The sequence below is a fragment of the Lepeophtheirus salmonis genome, chromosome 1, assembly GCF_016086655.4.
Source record: "Lepeophtheirus salmonis chromosome 1, UVic_Lsal_1.4, whole genome shotgun sequence".
NCBI classification, from domain to species: Eukaryota; Metazoa; Arthropoda; class Copepoda; order Siphonostomatoida; family Caligidae; genus Lepeophtheirus; species Lepeophtheirus salmonis.
Window position 1 is genome coordinate 42915851 of NC_052131.2, and position 15992 is coordinate 42931842.

The window sequence follows — 15992 nt, forward strand, 5'->3', positions numbered from 1 at the left end:
TCTTAAGAACAAAATATTATTAAATATGATGTAGGAAAAATATTCAAAAATTGTACGTTGATTTGTACCTTAGTACATTATTTTGTTTCTATGAGTAACCAAGTAAATCTTGCACCGTCCATACGCATGGCCACATGGGTATGTGCTGCATGAAGCATAATATATATAAGAATGTTTAACCCTTCACATTCCTTACATACTCATAGTGGGTACATTGTAGAATCTTTCTCCCCCTCTTCATAAATAAAAATATGTACAATTGAGCACTATTTTAGAGACTCTACAGGTGTGGGGAGAATAATGATTTCAATCTACCTGTCTCTTTCTTATATATTTTTACCATCACGCTCAAAAACACAGCTCCTGCTCCTGGCAATGAGTGACTGAATAGTAGTAGTAGTAGTAGAAGTTAAAACTATGTACTCTACCTCACGTTTGTTCAAATATTATATTTATTAGGTATTATATTCCTATTTCTTAAAAATAACAAAATATATATTGTAGGAAAGTAACATGCATAAGATATCACCCCTATAAAGAAAAATACGCTATGCATGCAAAGAAGAGAGCCCATTGATTGAATATGCATGTAATAGACATCATCATGGATTTAAACCTCAGCCCCTTCTTCTTTTAATATTAGACACGTGCTGAGTACTCGAGTATGTTACTTATGTTGTATACTGCCTCCTCCATTCTCCTTGAAAGGGCTTTGAAGTTGGAAAAGTGTAGGATGTTTCTCTTTAAAAATAAACCATCATGGTTTGTATGTATGTACATAGGCGGTGGTGGTTCTTCTAGTAGTAGAGGTGATTCCTACGGCTGGCCCGTTGAATTCCTTCAAAGTTATTATTGTTATTTTAGTGCGTAGTGGTGGAAGATTTCAGTAGTCGATATGAGTCGAACCTTGGTTAGTCCTGAGACCGGGGTGATGGAGTTTTTACATTCATGTCTTTAACAAGTGCAGTGTATTTTGTTTTATTAATTAATACTTAAAATTACAGACTCTTTTTTATGATATAATTATTATATTACGTATGTCATTTGACAATGACGTCTAAAGGATCTCCATCCATCAAACATAATGCCATCATCACGCCGAGGATACTCCTGGACTCTAACCTTCTTCCCTCATCAGAACATCAAATTGTTCGTCCAACTCCTCTTCGTGCACCATTTGCACCAAATATCTATGATCCCAATGGTGATAAACAGTTGAGTGGTTTTGTCAAACCCTCACCGGGATATGTATGTGAACGGACCCCTCCTGAACGAGATAACTCAACTTCTAAAATTAAGGACCAAGGATTTGTTACGAATGTAATGATTGATCGTTCCTGTAGTATTGCGGACTCTGGCTATCAAATTCTAGAGGACGATGACGACGAGGATGAGGAGCTCCAATACTCTGGCTCAATTCCTACGCATCAACACCCATCCATAACTCAAGGTAAACATTATTAACCTTATTCAACATCACAGCCCCCAATCTTCATATATCTCCCTCTCTCTTTCAGGGAAGTCGAGTCTCATGAAATACAAACCCAAACGAAAGCAATCTTCATTCGACAAATCTCATCATGAGGAGGATCTAAGTAAAACCCTAGAAAAAGCAAATCGTCTCCTTGATGTAAAGGCCGCCCTTGAGCAGATGACTGTCTCTAACAAAAAGAAAAAGAAAAATGGAAAGGGTTCGCCTCCTTCTACTTCATCTAGTTCATCGTCATCTGACGAGGACGAGTGTGACGAGGATCTAGATGATGGATCAACGAATGTTCTTCTCGTACGGCACTCTGACAAAACACAATACTCCCGTCACATCCCCAATTCCAATGCCACATCTGCTGCAACTGCCTCCAATAATAGCAGTAGTAGTAACCCTTCTGGCAAGAAGACTCAACGCAAAGTCTTAAGTCAGGAAACCCTCAACACAACCGTTACTTCAGCAGGAGATGAGTTTGTATGGATCGATAGTCACAATCGTCTTGTAGAACTTCAGTCAGTGCCATGGAACAATGATGATATTCGATCAGCCCTTCCGAAACGTGGAAATGGGAACAAAGATCGAATCAGTTTGGATCTATTACCGAGGTATATTAAGTTATTTTAACTAAAATATTGAAATCTGTAATTTTCCCAAAATTAATTTAGAATTTCAAGATAGACCCATTGTATTCTACTCATTTGTTATATCATGTGTACATAAAATCTACCTACATTACATATTTCCACGGCATATTTCTTTTTTGCCTTGTTTATTGTATCAAGTCATCATCCGCCTATGGGTGAAATAGAGATTTTTATAAATGTATATTATTTTTCTTGTTTAGATGGGTCAGGTCTTTGATGAACACAATTATTATCATAAAATATTTCTTTTTAGCTCTTTCACATTTTATTTGTCTGTGTAATTGGTAGTGAAAATTTACACGGATCATTGATTCTAATATAACTCATTAGAAGTTTCACTTTTTTAAGACTATAAATATCTAACAAAAAGTTATATAATTGATGTTTCATTTAAGGAGGAAGGATATGAAACGAGCTTATGGGAGAGCTCTTTTTAATTTACTTTCGTATCCAGATGGTCTCTAAATATTTACTAATTATATTATGTAGTTGTAACTTATGGTTGGAATGACCATACTTACAATTAAATCATTTAACCCTTTGTCTCTTCCTTTATAGATTGTCATACTACTTGCAACGCGTTCTTGTTAGACTATCTCGAGAGATTCAACGACTCTCCAAGCCTATTGGAAAATGTGGAACAGCGGAAATTCTTTCAGCCATAAAGATAACATTATCTCCATCATCATCCAAGTCTGCCATTAAAGCTTGTCTTAGAGCTGCTGCAATGTTTGCAATATCTGGCGATGCAACTCGACAAACTAAGTCAGCTCGTGCAGGTCTCAGACTCAGAGTTGGAAAAGTGCATCAGTGGATGACTCTTGTCAAACTAGGGAGGTTTGTTCATGAAACTGCAGCTATATACTTGACTGCAGCTATTGAGAGTGTTCTCGAGGAACTTGTTCTCTTTTGCTATGAGTACCACTCAAAAAACACATCACGAGAGTCCTCTCCCAATAGCTCTGTCCTTAATAATACCAATAGCAGCAACACCAGGTAGTAAATATTATATTTTCTTAAGTATGTCATTTCATTAACTCTGATTTTGTATCCCTTTAGTCAACATAGTAGTCCTTCTTTGATGAACAAAGCAAGCACACCTCTTTTATCCGCATCTCTCCTTGAACAAGCTGTTAGTGTTAATCCAGACTATTGGGGATTATTTCAACCTTATGCTCATTTAGGTATTGGGCGCACTTCTTCTGGAACACTAGTTGTTCCCTCCATTTTTTCGAGTGACTCTTCCTTACACGGCCTAAACAATCACAAATCTAAAACAGGGAAATCCTTGGATCAGATCCTTTTAACGACATGTGTTGGATCAGTGACGGAGCTAGAAGAAATGGTGAGTCTCATCACAAATCTGTACGGTAATCTTGGAGCAGGGAACACTGCTCCAAATTCAGTGCGCAGATCTGGTAGGAAATCACCGCCTCTGTCTTGGTCGCAAGAAGCCTTGAATGCTTTCTATCATTTTATGAGATGTTCACAACTTGAGTATGTTGGAGAAGAGGGAAGAGCTCCTATCCAGGTATATTTAAATATTATAATGTTATTTTAATTACTTAATGAATCAAGATTACATTTCATTATGACATTAGGAATTGGTTTATGAGCGGCCTTATGTGGTTCTTCCCCCTCTTATGGAATGGGTCCGTGTTTCAAGTGTGTTTTGTGAACATCGAGGAGCTCAACTAATTGATAAAAATGATGTCATGCAAGCGGCAAGGATTCTACTACCAGGAATGGATTATCCAATACGTCTTCCATTTGCCTCTGCCATTCATTCTTCCCCTCCAGAACTATTGGACGAACTTCAATATGTTAATAATGTTAAATTAGATACTGCCTTCAAAATGCTTTTGTCTGGAAGAAGAGATCTGATTCCTCACGCTCTGCAAATGCTTCCAGGTGGCCCTGGATCTAAATTAAACACTCCTAACTCTGAGGGGTATACGTTTTTACAATTAGCGGCAATACAGGGTGATACTGACGTATTGAAATTCTTGGTTGAAACTGGGGCAGAAGTAGATAGTCATACTCAATTTCGAAAGTGGAGTCCTCTCTGCTATGCAGCTTTAACAGGAAACATTCGTCTTGTCAAATATTTGCTAGAGAAAGGAGCAAGTGTTGAGGGCTGCTCTAACACAACGACAGAGACACCGCTTCAGTTAGTTGCTGGTAATGGAAGCTGCCGAATTGCTGAGCTTCTATTAGCTCATGGTGCATCTCCCTTCTACACGGCAGATGAGGATTCTGTCGACAATTTGACTCTTGTGTCTCAAGACGGTTGTGTTTCTGCAGTATCTGTTGCTGCAATACATGGACATCGGAGACTTTTGCATACTCTTGTTACACATGTCTTAACTACTCCTCCTGAGTCATCACTTCATTCAGGTGGAGAAAATCAAGTCCTTTCCTTGGAAGAGATCCTTGCAGAGGGATCCACTTCCCTTGAAGAAAATACGAAACCCTGTGATCCAGGTTCAAATCCTGCCAATAAGAGCTTCATAAATAAGTTGAGTAAACAACACATTAAGAAATTACAGGAAGCCATGTATCACGCTTCTGAGTCAGGTAATTTGGAAATTACATTAGATCTAAGAAATATGGGTGTTCCTTGGACACTTCATACGTGGCTCCTAAGTGTTGCGGGCATTGATAGTAGCAGTAATCGAATGTCGGGATACTTGGATGAACTATTGCAGGACTTTTTAACCGAGTGGCAACAACACGACGAACAAAACTCCAAGTATTTTATTGAAGAGGGTCTCTCCCTTCTCTTCTCTATGTTTCGAAACTGCAAGTCAGAGGGAACTCTCCTTCTCTTGGCTGATATATTTTCAGCCTGCTATGGACGTTCTCAAATAAGTCCAATAATTACCCGATCCTCAAATATAGGAGGTGCTGATACTCCTGTGAATATGAATGGCAAACGCTCTTCCTCTTCTCTCTCAACCCATTCATCATCCTCGAATCCTGCCAATACACCTCCAACGCCTGCTCCAAGAATTGATCCTAAATTTGTCAATAATCCGGAGTTAAGCGATGTACAATTTCGAGTGGATGGCCGAATATTCTATGCACATAAATTAGTCCTCGTTACAGCCTCGAGCCGATTTCAATCTATGATTAATTCCAGGTAAAAGAAAACCCGTCCCTTTATGTGTAGTATTCAATCAAATTCTCCATTCATCAATCAAACTTGACTTAAAATATATGTCAATTGACATTTTCAAATGTTCAGAAACGCGTACATACATAGGTTGATATATCACTACGTATTTGTACATCTATGATTCTTATCATCATTTTCACTTTTGCCATGAAGCTTAATAATAACTTCTTTCTTGGAGAGATGATGACGAAATTGATGATCAAGTACCATTAGGAGTTAGTGGGAAAGTGTATTTCGTTAATATTTATATGGGTATATTATGCAATATACTACATACACATTACTACTTCTACTAGATGCACTTAAAATTTGCCAATTGTTATTCATTATTATATGTAATTCATGGGCTATTCTACTATATGCAGTATAAAGATTTCTTATTCATTTCCACTTTAATGAAAGTGATTCACCCTTAATTGAGTTAAATAACTCTTTAGTCAGTTACTTATGCCACTATTAAATACGGAATCTCCTTTGAGTACATGAGGGGTTGAGGTTGTTCATACATGCCTTATTATACATTTACTAAAAGGGGAATCCAGCTCCTTAATAATACATATGTATTATAATTTGATTAAGTAATTGTATTATCCCTTGAAAGAAGCAGGGTCAAGGGGGACAAAAGCGTCGGAATAAATATTAATTGCCTCCTTTTTTATTTCAGATATTGCGAAGGGATTCCCCCAGTCTTACAAATCAATGATATCCGTTACGACATCTTTCATTTAGTTATGGTCTATCTCTACAATGGTGGCTCCGAGTCTCTTTCAGTCAAACCATCTGATGTTTTAGAGCTCATGGCTGCAGCTAATTTCTTTCAATTGCCAGGTCTTCTCGAGACTTGTGAAGCTCGATGTGCAGATCTCATTGATTTAGATAACATCGTTTCCTACTATATCCATGCAAAAGTATACTCGGCAAATAGTCTTCTCGAATATTGTGAAGGATTTCTCCTTCAAAACATGGCGGCTCTTTTAACGTATGATGAATCCGTGAAACGACTTATCTTTGGGAAAAAGCTTCAAAGTCATGATGTTCTCTCAGGGCTCTTGAGCACTCTTCAAAAGAGAATGACGTCTACGAGGAGTGGTGGAGTAGGGAAATAGAAAAGACTCATTTAGTGACGATCCTCATATTTTTCCTCTTTGTATTGTTATGATTATTAATTATTTATACATATGTTTACGGTGTTGTTATAATTATAATCACTTGATTCTTGATCGTTATGTGTCTGCTTGTATGTACAATGTACTCGATTATCATCCTTGAATTGATCAGGAGGCGTGATGATACATTTTAAAAATAACTCTCAGATATATTTCTAAATATGTAATATTATGTTCTTTATAGAAATGCAAATTTGTATAATAAGAATTATACAACATATTTAAAATTATGTGTGTACATACGATTTATATACATAATGCGACATTTCCAATACTATGTTGTAATAAGTATATGGTAATCCCTCACTGCTTAGTGAGAGACCACAGTCTAATGGATAATTTACTTTCTTTACTTCTTAAGTAAATATGTGGCATGAGTCATTACAACGGGGAATTCAGGTTCAAGTACATACATCATATAAGCAACTATAGATTTGAGGTTTTGATAGTGAATTACTTATTACTTGATGTGGTAGTGCTAAGGAAGCTCACATTTTCCTATGATACATTCCTTGAAACAAAAATAGGTGTTTGAATCATTCATGAAAAAGAAGGATCGTCAAATTAGGAGAGGATCAATATTCAATTTTACACTCCTTAACTATTTTTTGTTTTTCCCCTCAATTTAATTACTTACAATTCTTGACAAGAGTTTAGAGCAATGGTTCTCAACCTGTGGGTGACAACAGTAATGTCAAGGGGCCGTTAATTGAAGTTTTTTGTGAGAAAAGTAAGAATACCGTGTCAATAATTGTTAAGACTGCTGGGTAGAAGTCAAAGAGGTTGTAGGAGAGGCAATTCATCACTCAAAAGCATCGACAATGCCGTAAGAAGTGTTCTAGGAGCCTTCTTAATTACCTCAAACATTTTGGCGATCGGGCGATTTTCTTCTCCGATAAAGAATTAACGGACTCTATAGTTATGTTACGAATAAATAATATGTAATTCATAGTTCCAATATATGACAGTTTCTTGCAGAAAAAAGAATGTATATATATATAAGTAATAAAAATTTTAAGGATTGTGATCGTTTCCTAATTGCCTGATATAAAATGGGTCGCTATATTTGAAAGGTCGGGAACCACTGGTCTAGAGAGAGACTAAGCTAGAAGATAAGATTAGATCCTTTAATAATATAGGGGATTCAATATCAAAATAAATAAACCGCGTATCAATTATAAGTAACAATATAGGGGGAGTTTCGTTCATGCATATTTGTTTCAAATTTCCAATTACGAATCGGGGTTTCATGCACCTTCTCAAATGAGTCACTTCATTCAATTTCAACACACGGCCGTCATTCAATATGATTATTATATATTATTAAAGAAACAAGCCATTTATTATTATTATTATATAATTAATCATGTATCTAGGTACATGATATTGTCTCAAATAGTTGTTGGCGTATACTTTAGGTATGTTAACATACCTACGCAATTAATATCTAAGTATGTACCTACGTAATACAAGCCTAAATATTTTATTATTAAATGCTTTAATGAAATTAATCTCTCGTCATTATTAATGATATGAAAGAAATGCATCGTCTTCATTTAATGTATTAATTATCTACGTACGTGAGTAGAGATTTCATTATAAGGAAAATACTAATTTCTTAAAAAAAACTCAAAGAATTAAATTTAAAAAAAAATGTTTTCAAAAAGGAACGTTCTGTTCTGCTCTCGATGCGATACTATTAACACTACAATGTCAATAACATATTAATATAATATGGGTGTGAGCAATGATTGCAACAACACTTATGGAGTGCCACACATTGAGAAACAAAGACCAAATGTGATCCAAAATTTATTACATGGTGAATGAGATTGAGTTTTACATGTACTAATGTTTTATTAAATGAACAATAAAATATAATATCATATATTTTGTTGTGTACAAGTTGCGATTTTGTACGAGTTGCAACAAAAAATGAGATGAATATTTATTAATAAAGGGTTTTCAGTACTTGAGTTGAGGATAAGGCAATAATTGCCGTTGGAATTAAGTATGTAGTGTTAAAATTTGATTAGATCTTTTAAAGAAAAAAATCCAAAGTTAAATTTTTGGGAAAATATTAAATATTAATTTTTTCGAAAAAAAAAAATCAAAAGTCCACCGCAATTCTCAATAAATTAAATTTTTTGGGACCAATTCGTCAAAAATCCACAGCTGTTTAAAAAATTTAAAAAAAATTGGGGAAAAAAATCAAAAATCCATAGCTGTTCACAAAAATTTTGAAAAATTAAATTTCAAAAATTTTGTATTCAAAACATTTCTTAATTTGGGGGGAGGGCAACCCATTGTGGACGTTCCTGGAGTGATTGACTTAAAGACTAAATCTTGCAATGGTCTCGGTCTCCTCTATATATAAAATTATTAATAACTTGACGGAAGAAGTTGATTTTGAGGATTTGTGTTCAAGGTTTTTGTTATTTTTTATCAAAAAGTAATATTCACATAACCTCAAATACGTTTCCCCATCATTACAATACGATTTTATAACCTATGGTTACCTACATAATATATCATTTACATGTCGAGGGGGAATGAATTCTAAATATCCAAATGTATAATTTTACAATGTTTCAAACTCTCTATAAATAATATCCTTAGAATACATTATTTTAAATTATTATATCTTATTTTCTTTACAAGTCAAATTTCACGACCTTCTACGCTCTGTATACTTCATACACAACTTTAAAAAAGATAAGAGGAAAAAAAAGCCTGGTTTCGCAATTTTATATGATAATTAATTGTCTTTTATTATTATTAATACCTCCCTCTCTCGTTATTGAGATGGCTGGAGAGCAGCAAAAAAAAACCATCGATGGTTAAATTTCTGTTGGAAATATATATATGTATGACTTTTTAATGTAGATGCCGATGGAAACACGTAGTCACTACTCACTAGTATACGTAAAGTAAAACATGTAATCTCCAAGGGCCTGATGAAAGTGTGTGCCGTATACGTACTACTAGTGTTAGGTTTCGGTCTGAAAATCATAGACCGGTCTGAGACCGTTATGTCTTTTAGTTATGGACCGAACTAATTGATAGAAGTTCGGTCGTGACTGGTGTTAATGAAAAATTTGGTTTAGATCGATACCAAAGAAAAAATTACTCTGGATGGATCTTACAATAAAATCGGTCCCATTTAAAATTCGGTCTAGAGTTGAGATAGATTCTATCGATGAATTGTTGATGATGTTCCACGACTTGAAAACTATTAAATTTCGGTCGGAGGTAAGGGTCTGAGCCGAAATATCAGTCCAGCAAAAATCACATAAGACCGAACCGAATCAAAAATCAGTCTTGAACCGAGTCTCAACACTAGCAGGTACGTATTATTTTTTAATATTATATTAAATCCACATCTCTAGAGGGCGCTTCATATTGGGAAGGAGGACATGTTAGTTGGACGTTTCGACGATTCAACAGAAGCATCCATCGTCCATGCAGAATTTTTCAATGTGTAAAATGTGTTACCTAATAAATATTTATATTATATTTATTTATTTACTAAATAAATGAAACAAGTTTCTCTCTCTTTCTATTTGACTCACGCGCCCGCTTTTTCAGGTAGATAGTGCGTGTTGTGCGTTCCTTTTTCTTTTTTCCTCTCTGACTTTGACTTCTTTCCTTCATTCCAGCTGGAGCCTTCTTTAAAATAGTTTATTATTGTTGTTATGATTATTATATTTAGGAGTAGTGCGTTCCTAGGTTCCACTACTGGCTCAGCTCACGACACGCACTCCTTCCTTCCTCGTTCCTTCCTATCTCCCTCCCTCCTATCTCAAGTCATCTCTAGCTGACTGTGTAACTAATTCTCCTTCTGCTTCATAGTAGTATTTAGTGGATGATGTCGTCGTCGCATTGTTCGACGAACATCGGAGAAATGTCCCCTATTAAAACGGAGAATGTGGACTCTGGTGTTGATATTAAGACGTGTACGAGTCCTCTTGCATTCACAGTGAATTTCGACGATACCAACGAGGAGGAAGAGGATCGAAAAAATAACAATAACAATTGCACTACTAACAATAAGAGGGTTCTCTGTCTCAAAGATGGAATTACACGCTTCTCGGTAGAATCCACTTTTCCAATGACTCCAATTCCGACAAAAGTGTCCTCTCTTTGTTTCTATGTTGGAAGTTGTCCGACATACATAATAGAAAAGATCCTTGAAAAGTGTCCCCCAAGACATTTTCTTATAATTCCCAACATCTTTTTCAATTCAAAGAATGCTTTTGTCAGCAATTTAAAGAATGCTTCTATATTTATAAATCTATCCATCTTTTTATATACATCTCTCTGTATTTTCCATGTCAGATTGATAGTAAATGAATCTCGTGACGTTAGATGACGTCTTCCTTACACTCAAGCTTAAACCTCTCTTCTCTCCATTTGACACTTTTTCCAAAAATGTTTCTCACTTTGATACAACATATATATACCATAGTCCACATCTAACTCGTAACTCTTTCTATTGAATACTATCTACCAGTAGGTACACATTCCATTAAGTCAATATTTGATTTCCATCAGTTTCTTTTTTAGTAAATATTCTATCTACAATTAAATATTAGTTACATTTAAATCCTCATATTCTAGCTCTCTTCAGGAATCCCAACTATTTATGTACAAGTGGAAAAAGAAAATTTTAAAGTCAAATTTCATCATTAATACGAGTTTTTTACTTCTTTTTTTTTTTTTTGCAAATTTCTTCATATATATTATTTTATTCGTCACTTCGCATATTTATTTCTTTAAATTCAAAAGGAAAAATAAAATTGCTCAAATCATTCGCAAACTTTCACACCTTTAAATATACCCACATACCTAACGCTTAAAAAATCCAACCTTTTTCTCTCAAAAGAATTGGAGTCATTGAATTTATTATTTATTTAATTATTGCCTAAAAACCGCATCACGTGCTCTAAAACGGAAAAGTCTTCATGTTCATCTAAGAAACCCCTCGACATGAATAAGGAAAGAAGAGGTGAAGAAGTAGAGGATGATGATGAGGGAAGTGACACTGGGACCTATACTATTGACGATGACGAGGAAATAGAGTCAAAGGAAGATTCCTGGAATGATGAAAAAATACCCACTTCGAGAGACGAGGATTGGATATCTCGATGGGCCGAGGAGCAGGCTCGTCAACAGCAAAAAATTCGTCATCAACAACGACGGACTACTACTTCAAATAATGCATCCCCAAATGCTCCTCCTCCCTTCGAGAATAGTGATGAAAATTGTCGATTTCGACGTAAATTACCCCGGTTGCCTTCCTCAAATAATAGTAATGACAGCAAAGAGACAGAGGACTTACTCAAAGATACTCTATCTCTTGTGAATGCCATGGAGGCTCGGATAGAGGAGTCATCAGTCCCCGATAAAAAAAAGCAAACGTCTTGTCAACAAAAGCTCCACCGCTCCCTCTCATCTCAGCACTGCCTCTTCTCTTAAAAATGAAAGACTCTTAAGATCCTCTGCTCCCAATAAAAATACGCAGGATCCCAAGGAAATAGCCAAAATATCTGAATTAGAAGCTTGGAAACGAAGGAAAAACTATAGACCCACTCCTCTCTCCGGTACACCGTCCAAATTACGTGCCTCATCTGATGGCATCACAAGTACAACATCCGAAGGGGGTCGAATTACAAGAGCAGCATTGAGGCAACAGAGTAGTGCCTCCTCTCATATGGGCAAGGGTTCTTCAAATAAAAAAAAATAGTGGTAAAAACAGTAATCCTAATGGCCCCGGTCGTTCTACATCTAGTATGTCGAGTAAGGATGCTGAGTTTCAAGCATGGAAACGTCGGAAAAATTACAATCCCCTACAAGCTGTTGCAAACTCGAAGAAGAAGCAGCAGGTTGCATCTCATAGTAATAATGTGAACAGCTCTACTCTTTCGCCGCCAAGACATTTTGACAGAAATAATCATTCAAATGGAGGAAGTACAACGGATGACTACGAAAATGAAAGAACATTACACTCCCTACAAGGCCTTAAAGTATGTATTGATAGATTGAATTCAAATCTTTTTGTACATAGTACACTAGGAAATCTTTCTTTTCTCTTTATTTTCCTTGGTTTAATCTTTAAATGCATATGTTTTATTTTGTTTATTTGTCTTTTGTGTCCCATTAATGGTTTAAGTTTGTTGTGTGTGTTCTATGAGATTATTAAGATTTGATTGTTTTAATTTTTTTTTTCTAAAAAAAGTAAGGAGTCATTGTGTAGCTAGAGGAAACTCATTTCCGTAATGTAGTATTGCATACTAAATATATATGCATAATCTCATATTTATATTTTATTATTAATTGTTTATGCATCTTTCAGGTATCAAATTCAAACTCATCCGTGATGCCTCCACGCTCAGCTAGCTTCCATTATCCAGAGGGTGGAAAGTTAAAGTTATCTAGCTCTCTTATTAATTTTTCGTCCGATGAAGAAGAAGAAGAGTTAGAATCATTGGATTTGGATGAAAATATTTCCAGTCGTCAAATAGGGAGTGGTGTACATGGAATTCCCTCCACCTCCTCCTCTTCACAATTATTGCTTCAACAACATCTTCTTCAGAATCGAAGTTCTCTTCTAGGAGCAAATAAATCCCAGTCAAGGAAATTATTAACTGAATTAGGTGGAGGAGTCTCCTCCTCTGAATCGAATACCGTCCGTTTATCGTCTGCGACAGGTCTGAGCTCAGGATTAGGTGGTGCTAAGTCTTGCCTAACACCCAAGAGTCATCAAAAGTTAGAAGCATTGGATAATTTAGTCATATCCACGATTTTCTCGGTCTCAACCAAACTTTGCATTTCCTCCCAAAATCTTCTTCAGAAGGTTCGGACGTCAGATTTGGAGTTGTCCTCTATTATTGATACACTGGTAAGGAAGCAGTACCTCTTTAGTTGTGCATAACGTATTGTAAGTGTGTATATTTATATACTCCCATTAATAGGTCCTTTCATGAAGAAAACATTATATTTATTACTATGGCTACATAGATATTCATGAGAGAGATTGAAGAAGGGGGGCGAGGAGGGAAATAGGTCAAGAAAGTGGTGGTGGTCGAAGGGAAGGAGGAAGCAGAGTGGCTTGCATGCAGCATGTACATGCTTATTTGTTTGTATGTTATTTAATGCACAAATAATATGCATACATAAAGAAAGAATATTCCTAATAATACGAGAGCTGCTGGGGGGGATAAAGTGAAATTATTCTTTTATCTATCTAATCTGCTTATTTATATGATTCTATATGTCGTGTATTTATTATTATTATAGATTTATCAGCAGATCATATTTCCTTACTATAAAATTTTCTTTTAGGAAATTGATTAGTCTTATATTTCTTGTATACCTATATATATATATATATGTACATTTATTGATAAAACAATGTGCTTCACTCCTATGACCCTGAAAAATGTCCGTCTTTCTCTCCCTAACATTTTTTTCATTGATTTTAATAAGGAGATTATAATTACAGAGATACTACTGAGTATGAGTCAAGAGGCATCCCGTTGTAGAAACCGTTAGAAGGGTTCTTCCTCCCCTTTTTTCTATGACCAAAATAAATACGATTTTTTTAAATGCATAATCAATGATTTTTAATAATACATACATATATTTTCCCTTATTAGCAAAATATCTAAGCCATGAGTCATGCTTGAATCATGACTCAAATAATAACAATAATTGATCCATTGCACATTGATGTATGTGTGTTTGGTCTTTTTTGTTTAATTGAAGCAAAACTTGACTCATCATTACTTTTTCTCTTTCATTTTGTCTCTTCAAGGTCTTAGAAGAATTATAATTACACATTTTATGGTATAAATACTTTCTATATTAAAACATTTTAATGTATAATCTCTCTCAATGTTAGTTCTTGTTCTTAAATTAATTAGTATTGCAGAATGGCGATGCCATTTATTACTAATGACTAATATAAGTTAAGGGTGTATACGTCTTTAATAACTAGAAGCATGTGTGTGCTTTTTAAAGGAAGGGGCATGTTATTTCGCTGTTTGGTTGGTTGTACACATTGGTTTGGTATACCTTTGAGGACGAGCTCATTTCTTGAGTTTTAATCATATAATATTTCTGTTTTATTTAATTTATTGCCCCTTTTGGATCTTCTTCAATTTGTGGGAGTTTTTTCCTTTAAATATTTAATAGGTACAAACTCTTAATATACTATTTAATTTTGAGTATGTACAGATTATTTCACTTGCAACTACATAATATTTGATATGTACATACATACCTTGTACATTAGAAAGTTGCATAACCAAAGGAAAAACAATAATAAAAAAATCATGAAAGAAATAAATTTTCTTTAAGGACAGGTTTTTTTTATCATTGTACTTATATATATGTATATATTTGATGAAACCGTTGGAGGTAATCATAACTCGTTTTTTCTTTTTTTTTAAATATAAGGTGAGGAAGTAATTTGTAGCGTGGTTCGCCCACGCACGTATGTGCTTATGATTTTTTTTTTTCAGTTTTTCATTCACTATCCAAATATGTTGTAGATATAATAACGTCACTCATTTTTATTTTTAGCTCTATGTTCTCGACGACACCGATCCGCCTGTCTCCCCTTCCAAGAAAACGAGTCGGGAGCTCTCTGGTACATTGCGTAATTTGAAGAAAGTTGAACAAGTGCTACAAGTACTGGAGCGGCTTCATGCTGATGACGAAGACGATGAGCCCAAATACTGATTGATCCTATTTATCTATGTCCATTCATCTGTCTTCACCACTCTTGAGTTATTCATTCATTCCTTGAGCTGAGCAATTATCCACGGGCCATCATCTGCTGTTGCTGCTTACTATTTCCATAATAATTATAGTTAATTATTATAGACTACATACGACATACATATATTTAAAGACACTGTCGTTGTGCTTCAACATTCGTTCGTCATTATTCCATATACAAAATATACATACGTGGCATAAATACTTGCTACTTATTTAATACTTTAGAGATTTTGAAGAAGAATGCGAGTCTGTGACTATTATTACTTAGTACTAATGAAGGGCTAATTTGAAGAAGGAAGGTCCTTCTTTTTTCTTATAATTTATTTGACTTTGCTACTCTTCCTCCTCCTCCTTTGGCCTCCTCTCTTTCTTCTTTGCTCTAATAAGTTTGTGCGTTGAATATTAAATTAATATATTTTGTAATAAACAACATACGATATAATCATCAAAGTAAATGAAAATCGGCAATCATGTTGGTGCCCACACCTCCCTCTCTTCCTCATTTACGCTTTTAATGTCATAATGTTAGATACATATATTTATACATCAATTTATTTTTATAATAAGTAATTCAATCAATCATAACCACTCTGTACTTCTTCTATAGTCATTAATAACGAATTAATTGTTTTATATCATAATCATTTTTATTGTTTTATGTGTTAATACATACATACAAATTTTACAACAAACTATACATTAAAAATAAAATAATTACAATATGAATATTA

The 15992-nt window shown here is 34.8% G+C and overlaps 2 protein-coding genes across 2 annotated transcripts; both read left to right on the forward strand.

Moving 5' to 3' along the window:
- The first annotated feature begins 370 nt into the window (after positions 1 to 370).
- On the forward strand, positions 371 to 6701 carry LOC121129522 (ankyrin repeat and BTB/POZ domain-containing protein 2). Its single transcript, XM_040725246.2, has 6 exons — positions 371 to 1450; positions 1518 to 2091; positions 2689 to 3126; positions 3190 to 3661; positions 3732 to 5272; positions 5973 to 6701. Exons 1-6 carry the CDS (start codon positions 1051 to 1053, stop codon positions 6412 to 6414), a joined length of 3867 nt encoding a protein of 1288 aa, XP_040581180.1. The 5' UTR covers positions 371 to 1050; the 3' UTR covers positions 6415 to 6701.
- A 5533-nt stretch (positions 6702 to 12234) lies between these two features.
- LOC121129560 (uncharacterized) lies at positions 12235 to 15987 on the forward strand. The gene is made up of 3 exons (XM_040725280.2): positions 12235 to 12500; positions 12830 to 13375; positions 15061 to 15987. Exons 1-3 carry the CDS (start codon positions 12267 to 12269, stop codon positions 15217 to 15219), a joined length of 939 nt encoding a protein of 312 aa, XP_040581214.1. The 5' UTR covers positions 12235 to 12266; the 3' UTR covers positions 15220 to 15987.
- Positions 15988 to 15992: the final 5 nt, after the last annotated feature.

Bases quoted from the DNA above. Each gene is read 5' to 3' on its own strand.
- LOC121129560 (XM_040725280.2), top strand. From the start codon at position 12,267: ATGTCGAGTAAGGATGCTGAGTTTCAAGCATGGAAACGTCGGAAAAAT. The intron at 12,501-12,829 runs GTATGTATTGAT...TGCATCTTTCAG, and splicing joins ACTCCCTACAAGGCCTTAAA to GTATCAAATTCAAACTCATC. The intron at 13,376-15,060 runs GTAAGGAAGCAG...TTTTATTTTTAG, and splicing joins CCTCTATTATTGATACACTG to CTCTATGTTCTCGACGACAC.
- LOC121129522 (XM_040725246.2), top strand. From the start codon at position 1,051: ATGACGTCTAAAGGATCTCCATCCATCAAACATAATGCCATCATCACG. The intron at 1,451-1,517 runs GTAAACATTATT...TCTCTCTTTCAG, and splicing joins ACACCCATCCATAACTCAAG to GGAAGTCGAGTCTCATGAAA. The intron at 2,092-2,688 runs GTATATTAAGTT...CTTCCTTTATAG, and splicing joins AGTTTGGATCTATTACCGAG to ATTGTCATACTACTTGCAAC.